Source organism: Ruditapes philippinarum, unplaced genomic scaffold, assembly GCF_026571515.1.
Source record: "Ruditapes philippinarum isolate M1 unplaced genomic scaffold, ASM2657151v2 ctg9572_1_1_1_1, whole genome shotgun sequence".
NCBI lineage: Eukaryota > Metazoa > Mollusca > Bivalvia > Venerida > Veneridae > Ruditapes > Ruditapes philippinarum.
This window is the reverse complement of record NW_026859551.1, coordinates 1-14,340: the sequence shown is the minus strand read 5'-3', so window position 1 is coordinate 14,340 and position 14,340 is coordinate 1. Positions and strand designations below refer to the sequence as shown.

Genomic DNA, 14,340 nt, shown 5'->3' with positions numbered 1-14,340 from the left:
TTAATGCAACAGTAACTTTTTCATTCTCCTTTTAGTTTACTTCGCACAAACATATGTATAAGTCATATGTCGTCTTTGCAACTTTACTGGTGCTGTTCCGTCACGAACGGCATCAGGGCTGAATAACTGACGTTCTATAAGCTGAGGCTGCTCATTTGATTTATTCCGTGTTTATTGTGAAAACTCATCGTTGTGCGACATGTAGATTTTTTGGGACCTGGGTATGCTTTTCAGAATTGCTAACGACTCAGGTATTACAAAAATTGTACCTTATATTCTACCTTTTTTATACTTTGTCCGAGATGAAACATATAAAGAAAAATTGTATTATTAAAGTCAAAATGAATATATTTCCATTTGTTTTGTTTATTGTTTGATACATACGTAATTAAGATTCAACTTTGACCGAAACAGTCCGATTGATTGTCAAGAACATGAGTCGCACTATAGCATTAGAAACTATTTTTGAAGAATATTGCATAAGGAGGAAAATGTTGCTACTGTTTAATTCAAATTCGATTGAAAATGAGGAATAAGCACCAAATTCTATGCTGCCTTTCCAGTGTATATACCATATCATCTCTAAAAGAAAGTCCACAGAAACCGCCCTATAGATTAAAATAGCAAATAGTTAAAATGTTACTCTATCAGAAAATAGATCAAAAGGCAAACCAGCCGTCCTTAAAATATTGATTTTCGATGTATGTGAGAAGTTAGCAGTTAACAGTGAGCAAAGCAAAAAGGCATTACGATTTATATAGGGAATCAATGATCTGCTGGTATGCTCAGCTGGGTACGCAATCTAGCGGGGCGTTCCAAAATATAGCGTAAAAGTGCTTTGCCGGTAAGCTCAGCTGGCTAAGCAATCTAGTGGGGCGTTCCAAAACAAAGCGTAAAAATGCTTTGCTGGTATGCGCAGCTGGATAAACAATCCAGCGGGGCGTACCAAAATATAGCGTAAAATGCTCTGCTGGTATGCTCAGTTTGCTAAGCAATCAAGCAGGGCATTCCAAAATATAGTGTGAAAATGATCTGCTGGTATGCTCAGCTAGCTAGACAATCTAGCATGACATTCCTACTTATAGTGTAAAAATGCTCTGCTGTTATGCTCAGCTGGCTAAGCAATCTAAGGGTCACGCCAAAATAAAGTGAAAAAATGCTTTGCTGGTATGCTCAGCTGGCTAAGCAATCTAGCGGGGCATTCCAAAATATAGTGTAAAAATGCTTTGCTATTATGCTCAGCTGGATAAGCAATCTAGCGGGTCATTCCAAAATATGATGTAACAATGTTCTGCTGTTAAGCTCAGCTGGCTAAGCAATCAAGCAGGGCATTCCAAAATATAGTGTAAAAATAATCTGCTGGTAAGCTCAGCTGGCTAAGCAATCTAGCAGTGCATTCCTAAATATAGTGAAAAAAATGCTCAGCTGGCTAAGCTATTTAGCGGGACATTTCAAAATATAATGTAAAAATGTTCTGCTGGTATGTTCAGCAGGCTAATCAATCTAGCAGAGCATTCGAAAATATAGTTAAAAAATGCTCTGCTGGTTAGCTCATCTGGCTAAGCAATCTAGCCGGGCGTTCCAAAATATAGCGTAAAAATGGTCAGCTGGTATGCTCAGCTGGCTAGGCAATCTAGCAGGACATTCCTGAATATAGTGTTAAAATGCTCAGCAGGCTAGGCAATCCAGAAGAGCATTCTGAATATTAGTGTAAAATTTTTTTGCCGGAATGCTGAGCTGTCTAGGCAAACTAGCAGAAGTATAATTTTTTTCTGCTGAAATGCCGAGCTGGCAGAGCAATTTAGCTGGGCTTTCTTAAATACAGAGTAAACATTCTTCCTTTTTTACTTCTTATGCATCAACTTGTTATGCCTCTGGAAATGTTATTTTTGTTGCGAGATCTATTTCACTGGTCTTTGTCTGCGCCTTTGACTGACATCCTCGAAGACTTCCAGGAGTTTGGTACAAATGGATTGATAGCTTATTTTTGGTTTGAGTAACCCTCAGGAGTCCATTTTGTTGGTCTGCAACTGATTATTTGGCACTCGTAGACTTTCTGAAGTATTTAGTGCCAGTGCAGATAATGACATTTTGTACTTCAACGGGACCCTTAAGTGCCTATTTCTTTGGTCTGCGACTGTTTCTGGGACAATCGCAGACTTTCAGGAATTTTTTTTATGTTAATGCAGATAATGACATTTGTGAATTCTAAGGACCATCCAGACTCCATTTCGTTGGTCTGCGACTGTTTCTAGAACACTCGCAGACTTTAAGAAATTTTCGATGCCAATGGATATAATGGTATTTTTACTTCAAAAGGACCCTACTGAGTCTATTTTGTTGGTCTGCGACTGATTCTGATTTTGGAACACCTGCAGACTTTCAGGAATTGTTAGTGATAATGCAGATAATGACATTTCAGAGTAAAAATGCTCTGCTTCTGACTAACGGTTCCTTAAAATTAAAAAATGTCATGATCTGCAATGGCACCAAACATCCGGAAAGTCTGCGAGTCTCAAAGAATCAGTCGCAGACCAAAGAAATATACTCTGGCGGTCCCCTAGAAGTCAGAAATGTCATAATCTCCATTTGCATCAAAAATTTCTGAAACTCTGCAAGTGTCCCAAAATCAGTCGCAGACCAGAAAAAAGACTCTGGCGGGTGCCTAGAAGTAAAATTTGCCATCATCTCTATTGGCACCAAATTTTCCTGAAAGTCTGCTAGTGTCCGACAATACGCCGAAGGCCAATGAAATGGTCCCTAGAAGCAAAAAGTATGATTATTTCCATTGGCACCAACCATTCCTGAAATTCTGCGATTGTCGTGGAATCAGTCACAGACCAACAAAATGGACTCTTGAGGGTCCCTAGAAGTCTAAATTGTCGATATCAGCGTTGGCACCAAAATTCCTGAAAGTCTGCTAGTGTCCATCAAAAAGTTGCAGGACTATGAAAACGTCTCTTTAAGGTCTCTAGAAGTAAAAAGTATCATTATTTCTATCGGTATCAAGCATTCCTGAAAGTCTGCGAGTGCCTCAGATGTGCGTAGAAGTCGAAAATATCAATAAAACGTTGGCGGCACCAATAAATCCTGGAGCTCAAAATCTGACCATTCCAGCAGAGCATATTAATACTATAATTCAGAATGCACCGCAATGCTTATCCAATACAGCATTTTAACACTATTTTTCAAATGTTCTGCTAGGTTGCCTAGCCAGCTCGGAATATAACGCAAATTTAATACTATATTAAAGAATTTCTCGCTATATTGCTTTGCCAGCTGAGCATTGCAGCAGAGTATTTTGACTCTAAACATTGTATTTAGAAATGCCATGCGTATTTTCTTAGCCAGCTAAGCTTTCCAGCAGAGCATTTTTACACTATATTAAGGAAGTCCTGCTAGATTGCCAATACAGCTGGGTATTACAGAAAAGCATTTTAACACTATATTTAGGAATGCACTGCTAGATTGTCTAGCCAGCTGAGTATTCAAGCAGAACATTTGTACAATATTTAGGAATGCCCTGCTAGATTGCCTAGTCAGCTAAGCATTTTTTCAAAGAAGTTTTACACTATTTTAAGGAATGCCCTGCGAGATTGCCTAGCCAGCTGAGCATTCAAACAGAGCATTTTTACACTATATTTAAGTAATGCCCTGCTAGATTGCCAAGAGAGCTGAATATTGCAGCAGAACAATTTTATTCTTTATTTAGGGATGCCCTGCTAGATTGCTTAGTCAGTTTAGCAATTCAGCAGAACATTTGTACACTATTTAGTAATGCACTGCTAGATTGCCTAGCCAGCTTAGCATTCCTGCAAAGCATTTTTACGCTATATTTAAGTAATGCCGTGCTAGATTGCCAAGAGAGCTGAATATTGCAGCAGAACAATTTTATTCTTTATTTAGGGGTGCCCTGCTCGATTGCTTAGTCAGTTAAGCAATTCTGCAGAGCATTTTTACAATATATTTAGTAATGCAATTCTAGATTGTCTAGCTAGCTTAGCATTCTTGCAAAGCATTTTTACACTAAATTAAGTAACGCCCTGCTAGATTGCCTAGCTAGCTTAGCATTCCAGCAGAGCATTTTTACACAATATTTAGTAACGCCCTGTTAGATTGCTTAGCAAGCTTAACATTTCAGCAGAGCATTTTTACACTATATTTAGTAATGCCCTGCTAGATTGCCTAGACAGTATAGCATTCCAGCAGAGCATTTTTACAAAATATTTAGTAATGCCCTGCTACATTGCCTAGCCAGCTTAGCATTCTAGCAGAGCATTTTTACACTAAATTAAGTAACGCCCTGCGTGATTGCTCTGTCAACTATATTAAGAAATTCCCTGTTATATTTCCTAGCCAGCTTAGCATTCTATGGTTTAGCAAAATAATTGTACAAAATATACCATATTATAGCAAAGGTAACTGCCAACACTTTAAATGAGTGGCCGTCTATCACCAAAAAATCTGTTCTAGATAATACATATAGATAGTATGATAAGTATATTTCTTAGTATACATTGCAAGATTCAAGTACAAGTTTGTATTCTAATGAGACCTAACCCAGTAAAAAGACAGGACAATGCATGTTATTTTTCTTGAAATTACTGTTTCTAGCCAGAACGCAATGTCATGCTGTGAGACCTAACCCAGAAAAAAACAACAAGAAAATATGACTTTCTAGGAAAACCTTAGTAATTTAAGTAAGTATCCGATTTTTTTTGTAACATATTTTTGTGTTTTTGAACAGGCCTTGTTTGAAGACATGTAGTACAACGTTATAATTAAACGATAATTCAATCGATGAATGTCAACTTGACTTTGTACAGAGCAATGTTCCTTTTTATAACTTCATATTTAAAGATATAATATTCAGTGAACGTATATCATTGAAATCCATATTTGTAAAATCAAACGTGTTTTTGAACGCAACAGTAATTTTTTCTTTCTCTTTTTTGTTTACTTCGCACCAACACATTTGTAAGTCCTATGTCATCTTTGCAAGTTTACTGGTGCTATTCCGTCACGAACGGCACCAGGGCTGAACAATCCACGTTCTATAAGCTCATTTGATTTATTCCGAGATTATTGTGGAAAATCTTCGATGTGCGATATGTAGATTTTTTGGGACCTGGGTATGCTTTTCAAAATTGCTAACGATACCGGCATGACAAAGTTTGTACCTAATGTTCTACCTATATTATACCTTTCTGAGATGAAATTTATAAAGAAAAATAGTATTATTAAATTCAAAATGAGTATACATTTCCGTTTGTTTTGTTTATATTTTGATATTTCAGGAAAAAAAGTTTCAATTTAGTTCGAAACAGTCCCGTTGGTTGTCCATCGAGAGTCGCACTTTTCAAGATCCCTTTATGCTTGTAGCATTAGAAATTGATTTTGATGGATGTACAAGGAGGAAAATATATCTAGTTTCTAGTTGAAATTTGATTGAAAATGAGAAATGAGTGGCCGAATATACTGTCTTAAGACCAGTTATCTTTTCAACCATAAACTGGTCTAGATAATAGATAGTAAAAGAACTAGGAACTTCTTTAGATAAATATAAATAGTACAAATTGCAAGATTCAAGTACAAGTTTGTATTCTTTTGAGACCTAACCCAGTAAAAAGACAGGAAAATGCATGTATATTTTCTAGAAAAAACCTTGAAATTACTGTTTTAAAGCCAGAACGCAATGACATGCTGTGAGACCTAACCCAGAAAAAAAAAACAAGAAAATATGACATTCTAGGAAAACCTTGAAGTAATATATATCTAAGAAAGTATTCGATTTTTTTTCGTAACATCATGTTGTGTTTGTGAACAAGCCTTGTTTTAAGACAGGTAGTACAACGTCAACATTGAACTGTTATAATTAAACGATAATTCAATCGATGAATGTCATCTTGACATAGTACTGAACAAGTGTTCCCTAGTCATAGAATGTTTATAAAATCAAACATGTTTTTGAACGAAACATTTTAATGCAACAGTAACCTTCAACAGTAACCTTATTTTATTGATTTATTTTATTTTTTCCTTGGTCGGGTTTTACGTTTTACTTCGCACCAACACAGTATAGGTCATACAGCGACTTTGGAACTTTACTGGGGGAGGAAGACTTCATGTGATATTACATGCATTATTTCAGGCACGAACGGCTACCAGGGTAAAACAACGGACGTTTCATAAGCTATCTTGATAGCTTCCTCCAATAAAAGATTCCAAAGTCCCTGTCGGGATTTGAACCCACAGCGGTGAAGGGCAAGAGGTTTTAAGTGTACGACCTTAACCACTCGGCCAAAACGCCCCTTATGCGATTGTTAATAAACATTAAATGTTTTTTGGGGTTTTTTTTGTTTTTTTGTAAATGCGACCGGACTTAATACAAGCCCTTTTAGTTACATTAGATGTACATGTATGAGGAGCAAAAGATTGCTTTTTACCAATGACATCTGACAGAAAACTCGATATCGTATTCAAGGAACGTCTTTACTGTACATATATTTTGGTAATACTGGCATTGTGCATCGAAAGTCTATGTCGTCGATCAAATGTCTATACCATATTACTCCTAAACCGAAAGTACCAATGTTTTACTAAGGTAGAAGAATAACCTGGTTTATGTACTCAGGTTATTGTTAACCACAATTCTTATCAAAAGTTACTATCTAACAGTCATAGGGTGTTTTCTGAAGAAAGGTCGCTATCAATTTATGACAAGCACAGTTTGGTTGTTAAGCGAACTGTCTATTCTAAACTAAGGTTTCTAACTAAGGTAAGATTTGTAAGCTAAAAGTGTCGTCAAACTATCCTTTTTAAGCAAATAACACTGTCAAACTAACCATTCCAAGCAAATGCCGCTGTCAAACTATCCTTCCCAAACAAAGATAAATTTACAGACTACATGTATATTCATTCTAAGTAAATAAGAATATTAGTGCCCATGTATACTGTATAAACGCAAGTGTCTTTATGTCCTAGATAATAGCAGGTTAAACATCTGGAAAGGCTATGTTAAACAATTATTCAAAATAAATATGCTTATAAAATTATCTATCCATTTGTACTCTAATGCGACCTTACCCAGTTAAAATACAAGAAAATGTGTTTTCAAGGAAAACCTTGAAACATCTATATTAGTTCATAATTTTGATCTGACACATGCAGCGCACGTGTAAGTTGTACTTTTCATTAACAGAAATCCTTAAACGTGTTATTGTTTTGAACAAGTTATTTATTTTTTTATATAATATTTGAAATTGTTTATAGTAAATAAAGAAATAATATTTAACCAGTAAATATTACTAAATAAATCTTGTTTGGAACTGTTTTTGAACAAAGTCCTTTATTCCAACAATAAAAAAGAAGCATTCAAAGAACTATGGTCAGTTCAAACTGAATTACAGAAAGCGGTCCATTGTCTAGAAACAAAATATTCAAAACGCAGCGGTGCTCTGTTTGAACAAAAACTGCTAAAACTTATTCTAATTTAACTAATTAATATTTTTTGCAATTTTATTCATATATTTTTGAAAGACCATTTTGTTTTTTTTATGCATATTCGAAATTTTAAGCTATTGGTCGGGGAAATGCGCACATAGAAGTATGTACAAACTTCATTGACTAAACAGCTCAGATACTCTCGATTACTCATTTAATTCCATTGTTTTTAAAGAACCATATTCCATAATTATTAGAACATTTTAGCCTAATCCGAGGGTTATAAAAAATATCAAATCTTAATTATTTGATTGGCCAGAAACTGCCACAGTATGTTCACTGACTAATGAAAATCCTGAGATTTGAGACGTAATTCAGAAAACAAATTATACCCCAAGGCCTGGTTGGGTAAATAAACTACAGTCTTTCGTAGGGACCAGTAAGTAAGGGGAAATAACAGATATAACTGTGTAATGTGTAGACTTGGTACAAATGTACGTAGATGACAATGCACAAACAGCAACATATGTCATAAAGTAGCCTTGGTTAGTGTGTGCAAACTTGATCACTCACGTTTTCTTTCTGTCTATTAGCTAGTTCAAAGCAACATATGGTAGCCTTTCAAAACAATTGAAATTAAATGGTATATAAATAATCAGAAATGGTGCAAAACTTTAATTACAATCAGAAATTTATTGTCATACACTACGTAAATTGGTGAGTTATAATTTCATTTGAATTTTGTTTGCAATTTTCATTCTTAAAGTTAGTTTAAACATAGGACTGTGCATATATGTTTTACAAAAATATATTTGATATTTGAAATAAGGTTAAAAGTCATTTAAGAGAATACAGGAATATTTTATTGAAGGTAAGATTTCGTTTTTCATTTTTGTTACGTTCTAAAATTTGTGTTTAACAAAATGCAGTTTTGTTTTTTTTCTTCTATCGTCATTTTGTTTCGGTAAATTGCTTTTGGAATATTGAAATAGCTCTCGCTCATGTGCCGGAACATTCTGTCATGTTTTTTCATTGGTGTTATATTCGTTAAATAAAAGCCCGCGTCCGTGTTAAAATATTCTATTATCCTTTTGTTTTAACTTTTGGAATAACCTTATTCTTGTTTGATACTGGAAAACACATACACAGCAATACGAGTACGGCACACAACGTCATTAAGTTTTCTTAAACAATGAAATTAGATTATATGTCTCTTTTAAGAAATGGGATGCATTTCTCAGATTTTTCATAACTTGAGCAATATCGTTATTGTAATAAATCAAGTCTGAAATTAACATTATATGGTCACGACTTTACTTTCCTCATTGTTTTCATTAAAAAATGTATTTATTTTTGTCAAATGAAATAATATGTTTTATTTTTTAAATCTATTTAAATTTCCACACAATGCGTTTGTTTTAATTTTCACATATAATTAATTTGCGTTTTAAACTGTCAATAGTACAAATGTCTGTTTGAAGATTTTACCTGAACTAATGGCATTTAACAAAATAAATATCGTTATTGATCATAGTCAATATGTCATACCAATCGGTGCATTGAATATCAAAAGTACTAAAGATTGCTTTAAATAGATCTTACGGGAATCATTCTATTGGTCCCTGGTTTCTTTCTCGTGCCCAGTTTCGCTTTGGTAATTATTACCTAATTAGTTATTGAAATCATCCAAATATTGTCAAAGAATATTATGCACGTACATTATTATATGTTATGTAAGGATTTAATAGTTCATATCAATAATGCTATCACCATGTTCGCTACGGTCCTAGTGTTTGGCCTAAATAAAACAACACGTGAATGGAGATTATCCATTGTTTTATATAACTGTAAGTTTTCTGATGAAAATATGACCAATTTCAACAAATTAAATATGTACATCCGGAACAAAATTTTCCATAATCCACCCCTTGTATTGCTCAAGTGTTAACGTCAAGAATGTGCTCTGTCATTATATGCATACGCCATTTCTTAAGATAAAGAATAAGTCCTCCGCTTTGCTCAAATTTTCTTTTAAAATTACTTATTCACAAAAAAGTACAAATTTTGATGGGTTCTATAATTCAGGTTAACTGTGCAAATGATTATGAACATTAGGTTAACCTGTTCATTAGAATAAATAACACACAAAAACGGACGTAACAAACGCAATATTCGTGACACAATCTTCGAGATAAGCCTATTTTTCAGAATCTTAATTATGTAATTATTATCTCGGATATGGTGCTGAAAACTAAATACTGGACATTAAATAAAACTTCTTCATGAATAATTCAGTGTGGCTAAAGCCAGTTTTCATTTGTCACTGATTCATCGGAACAAATTTGAAAATTTGTAATATCTTTGAAATTTGTTTGACATGTATCTCTTCCTTCTTGGAGGAAATAAAGAAATCTAATCTTTAGAAGGATCATTTAGTACTTAACGCTAGTAAGGTTAATCTTTGCAAAAAATGCGAGTAATGAAGTAAACCTGGAATTATTATGTATATTTCCATTTTCTTTCAGATTTTGTTTTGAAGAAAGTGAGAATGTTCGTCTGCACTTGTATATTATTGATGTTCATCGGCCTAGTTAATGCACTTGAGCCATGCAATGAATGTGACTTCATTAAGTTCAATCCCTGCTGTGTAAAGGGGAGTACCTATGTAGATCTCAAGCAGAGAGGCACAGAGACTAGCAATACACTTCCGGGTGTTACCGTTATCCAAGGACCAACTGCCCAGAGCTCCTATGAATGTAGTAACAGAGCTCTTTTAAAGGTTTATATCCATACAAACATTTTTTTCACTATGATATTTCAAGCACTGTTGCAAAAGTTTAAGCAATACAGCTTTATTAAGCAGACAAATAATAATAATGATAATAATAATAATAAAAATTATTATTATTATTATTATTATTTTATTATTATTATTATTATTATTATTTTATTATTATTATTTTTATTATCATTATTATTTAAAGAAAGTAACACATGAAGATACTATCGTTAAAAGAAATGTATTGGATTGAATCCTTTAAGGAACTTTGGGTCATTGTCAATAACCTTGAGGAACGTCGGTGGCTTTAGACAATTGCCCGTTCCTGTCTGAAATAATGTACAGAGAGGCCCATTGGGTCCTCCTGCACAAGTAAAGCTGGAATGTTTCCTTTTAACGCCCAAACATGTTTGTATTTCAGATCAATTTTGATGCATTAACAAAAGAGCCATGCCAGCATTGCTTAAATACAGTTGAGTGTGGGCGTCGCATGCTCAAAATTGAACTTGAACTTAGTTCTTCTCAGAGACAAGGTTGGTTGTTTAATTTGGGAGACAGCGTAACAAACAATGGCTATAGTAAGTAGCTTTATATATCCACAACAAATGAATCTATGTCAGCTACCGTTTTGCTTGATTTTACGTCGGTTGACTTATTTTCTATATCTTTGTGTTTATTATTGCATGCATAAGAAAATAAGAACCATCGATCTTCAACAATCAAACAATAATTGCAGGATAAGAGGTACAGCTCACTTGCTGGTTGCTAGTTACAGCAGAATTTCAGTACGTTATAAAATTAGCTGTAAATTATTCACACTGACAATATCTTTCGCAGAAGCGGTGGGTCCATCGCATTTTAATGAACTGGTAAAAATACAGGTGCGGTTTTAAGGAGCATGCACCCTCTCCCCTCCCCATTTCAAGTGTGCAAGCCAATCATTAAGTGTCATTTTATTAAACTTTTATATTGTGAATCAAGTAATTAAAACATTTCTAATCACTTCGCTCACAAAATTCAATAAAGCAATCACCTTATAAACTTTGAACTTCTATAGATAGATACTACAATATACAAACATATTTCATCTTCAGTTTTCGTTTTGTATGTTAAAACTTCTCCCTTACATTCCCGAAATGTAATAATTGTCAATTGTTTGATATTTCTTTCAGAGGGGGATGCAGGTACTCAAACAAATGACGCCGAGACAGATGGCAATTATCCGAACATCAATGTATATCTAAATGACAACTGTCCTAAACCAGGAGCAGCCTACGTGTTCCCGAATTTTATTGATTATAGTAAAACCAAAACGAGTCTTACCATCTATGTCTCCAACGAGTTCATCCGAGTAAGAACCGACACAGGTTACGATGATCAGTTTTGTCACGAGTGTCTGTACGCACTCAACAACCAGCCTGATGTAACAGGCCCCGTCAACCGAGACCTGTACCTTGGTTTGAACCACGTCATACAATCTAGTTCAAGTCGAAGTGGAGTCGGCGTCTGTTCAGCAAGGTTGTCATGGATGTGCCCTGAAGTATATTTTTGATTTTTTCCCTGAAGTGGACTAAAACATTAATGCCTTACTTTCATTTATCTATAAAACCTTAGGTATTTATTGTAAACAATGACAACCGTTTGAATTGTTTACATAAAGACAGAAATAAAGTTGGCATAAAATTCGGATTGTTTATTATTATTTCAAGTGGTATTTATTTTGCACACAACAAATATCATGGAGTTGATGTATATATTCAAACCATGACAGTTATTACCGTTTTCATAATGTCTTTTAAAAATGAAATGAATAATGTATGAAAACATTTCTCAAACAGGCCTAGGATATTACCCTTCCAGTCCATGTCTTTAAAGACCTGTAGTTAATTAGCTTTTAATATGTTAATAGATTGGTAAATTGAGGTTACTACCGTAAGCATTTTTAATTGTCCATTCATTTGCAATTGCAACATTTTGGCCCTTTCCGTCGTTCTTCTTATTCGGAATAATAGCCGACGACGTTCCGACTGATTCATTTTGTACAAAAATGTACGAATTTCTCCTTGTGAAATTGAAAGTGAAACGATGAAAAGATATTATGAACACCTTGAACTTATGAGAATATAGAAAACCAGTTCTTCTAAACAGACAAAGCATTATTCTAAGATTACACCAGACTAAAACACAGTATAGCAGGGTAAGCGGAAAGAACTCCACATAAACTAACTGCATACATATGTCTGCATAACATCTTATTGAAAGTTAGACTTAGACTATCAGTAACTTCTAGTGTATAGGAAGTAATCGAAATCCATTAGGTCTTTACATTACAAACGAAAATCTACCACGTACGGTAATTATCATTTATCAATCCAAATATTATATAATTAACCATACATGTCTGCTTGTGATGGCTACATGTCGCCTGCTTTAATACCAATCCGTGATAAAATGGTGATTGTGGTAGTTTACTAACGGGATCACAGCAGTATCCCACATTAATTACCAAAGCACATTAGCCACTGCATCGTTCCTGGGCAAACTGAGAAGAGCTACAATGCGAATGATCGGATGAAAAGATTTCATGATCAACCACACTGAAAGTGACCTGCACAGTCTGGTAATCGAACCCAGATCGCCCGATTAACAGTCCAACGCTTTACCTATTGCGCTTACCCAATAAATAAAATAATCAAGCTAGTAGTACTTACATTATTCTTATTCTTACGTATTCTTTTGTTAGTCATATTCAAAGCCTTGATACATTTCACATTTTAATTATTGCCTCATTACCTGTCTTATAAGTCTAGCGCTGCTCGCAGGTTTACCAGATAAATTCTCTTACTATGGATCAATAAATATTATTATAAATAGTAATATCTTTCAATATACAATAGTCCGGTGGCGAGGGCACCCTACCTCCCCCCCCCCCCACACACACACACTCACACACACACGGACACACAAATTGGCATAAAAAACTTCAATAAAGCACTGCAAGGGGAAAGAAGTAAGTTCACGGACTTTGGGCCGCTACTCCACTGCCCGCTATGAAGCTGTCAGAATGATTGGCACAAGGTAGGTTAAAACAAAGAACGTCGCTGTTTTGTTGCTAATCTGTACGTAACGATTCGTCATTAATGACCACCGCCGCCTGAATTTGTACGCATATAAATTTATATTCAGCAAAATAGTTCGTATCCTGCTATCTCATTAAGATCAGCTACTAAATTACATTACGCATGGAAAAATAATACCCCTTTCAAAGGTGAACAATTCATATCAAGCAGCATTAAATTGTCTTCACGAGTACCCTCCCTTTCCATTAAGTTTAACGAGATTGATTTAAAAATTATTATCCCAATTCTAATATTGTCGTTATCATAGTAAGTTGAAGGTGAGTTAAAAAGAACTTTTTCTTTTCAAAGTTATTACAAATTATAAGATGCACACTGACTTAAAATTTACCAAAAAATGTAATCCGAAGAAAGATTGTAAAATAATTATCCCATTAAAAGTACAATGTGTTTCTACGTTTACATCTAAAAAGCTGCGTGATATCTTTTTATAACCAGACAAAATTTTTTATAAAAGACTTATAAAGAGCCCAACTGAGGTCCAAAAGCCAAAAAAAAGGATAACAACAACAAAAATAAAATAAAAATCTTTTAACATATATCAATAAACGAAAAATTAAGGATTGGAAGTCCGATTTGAGTTTAATGCGTTTTAACGCTTTTTTTTTAAATCATCAACGGAGTCCCTTTAGACAAAACATGCTATGAATGAAGCTTCAGACCTCATAAAAAAGGATACAAATAATTAATTAAAAAATGTTCGGTCAGTCGCAAGCCGCTATCACTCTTTATCTTTGCGTCACTTAACTTCAACAAAGAACTTCTGTTACGGGAACAGGAACGTACATACATGTATTTCTTTGATATATCTCCCTGATGAAACACCCCACCGCATGTCTTGGTTATTTTAACGTAGAAATTGTAGAAATGAAGGTTAACCGTTATACATGTATATAAAAATACTTTGATAGTTGCTTAGATTATCATAAATTCTAAATTTGTAAAATTATCCTTAATTATAGATTTGTATATATTTGTACA

The 14,340-nt window shown here is 34.3% G+C and overlaps 1 protein-coding gene across 1 annotated transcript; it reads left to right on the top strand.

The window, feature by feature from the left end:
* The first annotated feature begins 208 nt into the window (after window positions 1–208).
* On the top strand, window positions 209–11,907 carry LOC132756942 (uncharacterized). The gene is made up of 4 exons (XM_060748085.1): window positions 209–251; window positions 9,969–10,222; window positions 10,644–10,800; window positions 11,395–11,907. The coding sequence occupies exons 1-4, from the start codon at window positions 224–226 to the stop codon at window positions 11,772–11,774; spliced, it is 819 nt and encodes a 272-aa protein (XP_060604068.1). The 5' UTR covers window positions 209–223; the 3' UTR covers window positions 11,775–11,907.
* The last annotated feature ends 2,433 nt before the right edge of the window (window positions 11,908–14,340 follow it).